This window comes from Phalaenopsis equestris, unplaced genomic scaffold, assembly GCF_001263595.1.
Source record: "Phalaenopsis equestris unplaced genomic scaffold, ASM126359v1 Scaffold000745, whole genome shotgun sequence".
Classification (NCBI taxonomy): domain Eukaryota; kingdom Viridiplantae; phylum Streptophyta; class Magnoliopsida; order Asparagales; family Orchidaceae; genus Phalaenopsis; species Phalaenopsis equestris.
Genome location: NW_018165185.1, coordinates 867,395 through 873,394, shown reverse-complemented (window position 1 = coordinate 873,394; position 6,000 = coordinate 867,395). Strand labels below are relative to the sequence as shown.

Genomic DNA, 6,000 nt, shown 5'->3' with positions numbered 1-6,000 from the left:
ATATATATGTGTATGTATATATATATATATATATATATATACATACACATATATATAGTTCAAGTATACTTATTTACACAGTATATAAGTGAGATATTATGTAAGATTTAACAACTAGTGCACTCAGACATCTAAGAGTATATTCCATTTGTTACTAATTTAGAAGCACTCAAGATGGTTTGAGAGATAAGGATTACATACATCATAACACACCTTATATTAAAGCTCGTGACACTAGTTCCAACATGGAACATTGATTTTTACAAATAAAGAACTCAGGTGATTTTTTGGATCGTCAAACCGATGCATTTACGTGTGTCACGATCAAACCATTGAGAATTTGATAAACATTAAAATTTGGGCTGGAGTATTATCGTGAATTTTGATATTTGAGTGAGTATTGAAAAAAATGAATGAAGATGGTGATTGATTTGTAAATAGCAAAGCTTATGGTGCTCTGTCTGTAACTTCTCCTTATATTTTTGCTATGATATATTTATGCGAAGGTAGCTTTCTTTTTCTCTTATTTTCACTAGGTTTATATTTTCAAACCCAAATTCAACCAATCTCTTATTATTATTTTATGCATTAAAGGTTATCTTTTTGTTTTGATATTTTCATCATTGTGTATTTTTTTTTATATTGGGTTATGATTTATCTTAACACTTATGTAAATGCAAAGCTCGAAAATATTATCTCTATAACTGTAAATAATTTTTAATTAGTTTTTTAAAAAAATCTTAGTTTTTATAGATAAAAAATGTTGTAGCCATTCGACTTTTGATTGATTTCCATCTTGCGGCTTTTAAGAAAGCTACAAGCATAGCTTATTTGCATAGAACTTTAGTTTGTGCATAAGCCATGCCATGGATTATTTCTATTGATATAGTAAAAAAGCCTTCATGTATATGTCTTGTTCTATAATTTTAAATTCTATAGTCAGATTATCCTTTTTCAACTCTTCTAGACGAGCAAGTGACTCACAATCGTGTTGGGCCAACTGCTTTTATGACTAATTAATATTCAACTTAATAACATGAAATAATATATTAATGAATTCTTGATATAATCTTTTTTCTCTTTTTTCTTGATATCTTATATACACCTATTATTCTTATGAATTCATTCACTCTTATTGACATTTAATGATTCATTAATTATCATTATATTTGATTATTTAAGTTAAAGGTGGTCATCTACTTGGTTATTGTGATTTACCTCTCATTCTGTGACCTAACTTACTTTGTAACTTAACTAGCTTATTAGCATGATGATTTTGAATCATAGTTTATTTCTTTGATTTGCCCAAGTGAATTAGAATACTTGCATGACTCATTTATTAAGAGTGTACAATAGTATAATTAACCTTAGGGAAGACATGGCTTTTATTAGGGGACATTACCGATTTTACATTTTAAGACATTAAAATTAATAATAGAACGTTTTTTAGAGTATTTGCTCATGTTGAGGTAAGAAAAATGGTCCAATCTCAATAGGCATCTTTTCTTATATCTTCTTTTAGATCTCTTATATAAAATTATAACATCATATTATCCCACATTTTTATCAATAATACCATTATTATTAGGTAATATTACAATATTTCTTTGTATGTCATCACATAGGTGGGTTGGAGCCAATAAAATCATGCTCTCAAGAAAGTTTAAAGATGGAGCACCGTGTGGAAGATCTTATGTAGTTTTCTCGATTAATTTTATCAAATGTTATTCCATCTGGTTTAGTTTCCTAAAGGAGATGAAGTTTTTAGTGATTTATAAGCTTTGCATAAATCTTGCTCTTTCATTAAAATTCCAGTCAATTTTTTTTTAGAGTAGTGAATCCTCAATTATCAATGGAAAGTATAAGAGCAAATAGAGAGGGACATTATAGAAAATTCAAAGAGAGCCAAAGTATTAGAAAATTTTTTTAGATTTTAGCATAATAAAAGCCACAAATGTATGTGACTGTCATGCTCACAAGAGACTCTCGACCCCTTATTTATTATTAAGATTTCAATATAATAATATAATATCAGCTTAATAAAAAATTATAAGGTATAATTATTTAATTTTGTATTTCATATTATATGGAGGACTTGTCTCACTATTAGTTGCCAATCCAACATCAATTTTGCTTGAGTTTGAAGTTAAGGGTGAGATATCTTGAGAGTATGAAATCAAGTTCAATAAGGAAAGTTAACTTAATGTAAGTATTAGGGTCTGTTTGGGGTGGCTGCAGCTTATTGAATAATCTGCTGATAAACTGATTAAAAATAATATTTTGATAAGTTAGATGTGGTGGCTATTGCAAATTTTTATTTTTTTTGAAAACCCAGACCGCTGCCAGAAAGCTGTTACCGCACCTAGATAGATGCGGTGTGAAAATACTATTTTTAGCGTTTTAAAAATGCACAAGCTGTCAAAAGACAGTTTACCCAAACATGTTAGGTGTGTTTTCAAAACGTCACCGCACCAACTAAGCTGCCCCAAACGAACCTTTAATCTGAGTGGCCTAAATGAATATCAGTGTACATTTTTTTTTTTAAATTTAAGAGAAATGACTGGAAGCTATGACCATCCATAGATGTGCTAAATATTTGAGTACTACACTCTACACACGAAATAATTCAAACTGATGACCTGAGGGGGCTTACGACCTTCAGACTAACTGCTCTACCGACAGACCACCATACGAATATACAAAAAATAGTAATTATATGTATTCATCTTTAATTATACTTCTTTTCCTTTTTATGTGAACTTTAAAATATTATTCTAATATTTTAGTTATGATTACGATATACATTAAAATTAGTAGCATTTGTTAGTTTGTTGGGATCAGTGCCTAAGATGAAGATTATTGACATCAAGAAATTTGTGTTTCATCAATCCCAATGACATTAAATGATGATTTTGTTCTTAATGATAATTTCCAAAGGACTAATTTTTTTCTATGAGCGTTCACACCCAACAATCTCTTTCGCTCTGGCTTTTCTTCCACTCCTGCTCCCGGTTGAAATTTTCTCAGGTTAGCTGGAAATTAGGTTCCAGTCTTCTTTCATTTGATTCGTTGATGATGGTGGAAATGCAGCTTTTGAGGTGAAGCGGGAGTGAGTATTGACCGCAAGACGCATGGAGTGAACTAGGGTTCCGACCTGGAAACCTCCTGCGAAATGAACAATACGCAGCTTCGAGATCAGAGTGAGCGTCCTCACCCTATAGCCCTCGCTACTCTTATTGGCCGGGAGCTCAGGGGACACAACACGGAGAAGCCGCTTGTCTGCCACGGCCACGCTGGGCTTGCTAAGCGCGGCGAGGACTACTTTCTCATCAAGCCCGACTGCCAACGGATCCCCGGAAACCCGTCCACTTCATTCTCTGTATTCGCGGTAGTCTCTTTTTTCCCTCTTTTTCTGGAATTCTGTAATTCCGCGGCTTACATTCGCGTGCCCGATGGCCGTAGATTTTCGATGGGCATAATGGGGTATCGGCGGCGGTTTTCACGAAGGAGCATCTGCTGGACCACGTAATGGCTGCTATTCCGCCTGGTATTGGGAGGGAGGAATGGCTCCATGCCCTTCCTCGGGCACTGGTCGCAGGTTTTGTGAAGACTGATATCGAATTCCAAAGGAAAGGCACGATCTTGGCATAAAGAACTGCTTTAATTCAGAGATTTTGTCTTTTGAACTTGAGATTTTATGATTTATGGCAGGGGAGGCGTCTGGGACTACGGCTACTCTTGTAGTGATTGATGGATTAACCGTGACCGTTGCTTCTGTGGGTGATTCCCGGTGTATATTGGATTCCAAGGATGGGGCAATTTCTTTGCTGACTGTTGATCATAGGCTGGAGGAGAATGAAGAGGAGAGAGAACGAGTAACAGCCAGTGGGGGTGAAGTGGGGAGGCTCAATCTTTGCGGTGGTCAGGAGGTATTAATCAGGAAATAGTTCTGTTGCACTTCTCATCATCAATATCATATATCTTAGCCTAATTTCTGTTTTTTTAATTTATGTTTTACGCTACATAGGGTGTTTTGTTTGGAGTACTCAATTTTGCATGTCTTTTTACTCAGCTACTATACTGCTGTATTTGGCTTATATTTTTTTTCCGTTGCCAATCCTTTCATTTTGTTATCTATAGATTCATAGATATATACAGACATATATAGATAGATATATCAACACACACACACACACACACACACACACACACACACACACACACAGATGCATAGATATTCATAGACATATATAGATAGATACATATATCAAAATTTTTTAATATTTACATATAGTTCAAATTGACTAATAAGGTAGGCAATTAAATTTTGAGCCATATGCAAAAGCTTTTTTAACACTTCTTCAATTCCTGCACCAAAATAGCTTTGGCATTGCTATACTGGGAAGTTTATTGAAGAACTATGTCTATATTGTGTTACTCAAAAACTCTAATAGAGTGATCACTGAGAGTGATTATTGAATAGGAGCATTTACTTTTGGTGGCTCATTTTGTGCCACTCTTGGTGTTTTTTTTGAATTTCTTTGAAATATCTGTTGTCGCTAAGTTATATCAGTTTTTTGAGAAAAAATGTGAGCTCAGCGTTCAAAACTAACTTAATTCTCTATATCAGCATTTATGGTCAGGTTCTTGACACATATTTCGCTAAAGTTCTTATAAAACTATACTATTATGTAAACATTAAAAGCCAAGTGATATTCCTCACAATAACTATTAGCTTTGAGTTTTGTCATATGATCAACTTGATTAGTGCAAGTTCCATAACTTGCCTATGAAAAATTGCTGATAAAGTATTGGTAATACTATTATGTCTATCAGAAACAATTATTAAAATTCTCATTGTGTTTAGTGACTTCTCTGTTTAATTATGGAATGCCTCAATCACTTGTTATTTTTTGAGTCGACGACTATAAATGAGCCGGATGAATTTGAGTACTAATATCTTGTGCCATCCTAAAAAACAAAGTTTATCCATAATGTATATTTATAAATATTTTATCGACACTTAATGCTGATGAAAAATATTTTTGGAAGCTTTGAGCACAAACACCCGAAGAGAAGTAAACGTTCTTTGAAAATCTCGTGTTGTCAAGGGAAGATTAACAATGGTTTCAGATTTTTTTTATATGTAACATAATCATATATGATGAAAAGTTTTGACATAATGCTTTGGGGGCCCCTCTTACTTAAATGATATTTTTGTTATGACATCGCTAAATCTTTCCATAGTATACATCAACACCATAGTCCATCACATTTGATATATTCATCTTTATCTTCAAACTTAGATCATATCGGATGAGTTTCTCTTTGATTGTATGCCCAATGAACCTTCATTGAGCTTATCAATGATCTTTCTATCAAACATTGAAAATGTTAGTACTTTCTGATTTATGGCTTCTCATCTTAAATGTATTTGAGTGTAACTACTTCATAAATCGCTAAATGCATCAGTTTTTCTATGAAGTGCATAAGATATACTATATATATTTTTAATGTGATTTCTTCACCTCAAAATTTTAAACTTTATTTCATCGTAATAGATCTGACATCCTCTTTAATATTTTTTTCTCTTAAAAAGTTGCTAGACTTTCAAATGAATTAATAATAAACTCAAACATTGGTCATTGTATCAATAACTATTGAATTGGAGGTACTTTCAGGCACTAAATCTTGTAGGATAGGAGTAATTTATATATTTATGTATCTTGAATTGCTGTTTTCAGATTTTAAATTCATGAAAATTCAAAATATCATCTATTTGTTAGCTTTAGGTAGATTGTAGATTGAATTGTAATCTCCATTGGACACTTTAATATTGAAGCATCCATGGAGTCACCATCTTTTACGTTTTTTATGCTCATATCAATGACTTTTGCATGTGGTATGTCCACATCGTTTCCTATACTTGCAGAAGATGGTGAACTAATTAATCTTGCATCATCCTCATTCGCATAGAAATTTGTAGCTGTAATTTTTTTT

The 6,000-nt window shown here is 32.8% G+C and overlaps 1 protein-coding gene across 1 annotated transcript in view; it reads left to right on the top strand.

The window, feature by feature from the left end:
* Positions 1-2,965: 2,965 nt before the first annotated feature.
* The window catches only part of LOC110030636 (probable protein phosphatase 2C 33), a 40,626-nt gene continuing 37,591 nt past the window's right edge, over positions 2,966-6,000 (top strand). The window contains exons 1-4 of the mRNA XM_020733446.1: positions 2,966-3,027; positions 3,091-3,388; positions 3,463-3,634; positions 3,712-3,929. Coding sequence (XP_020589105.1) covers positions 3,173-3,388; positions 3,463-3,634; positions 3,712-3,929 — 606 coding nt within the window. The 5' untranslated portion in view covers positions 2,966-3,027; positions 3,091-3,172. The remainder of the gene's footprint in view (positions 3,028-3,090; positions 3,389-3,462; positions 3,635-3,711; positions 3,930-6,000) is intronic.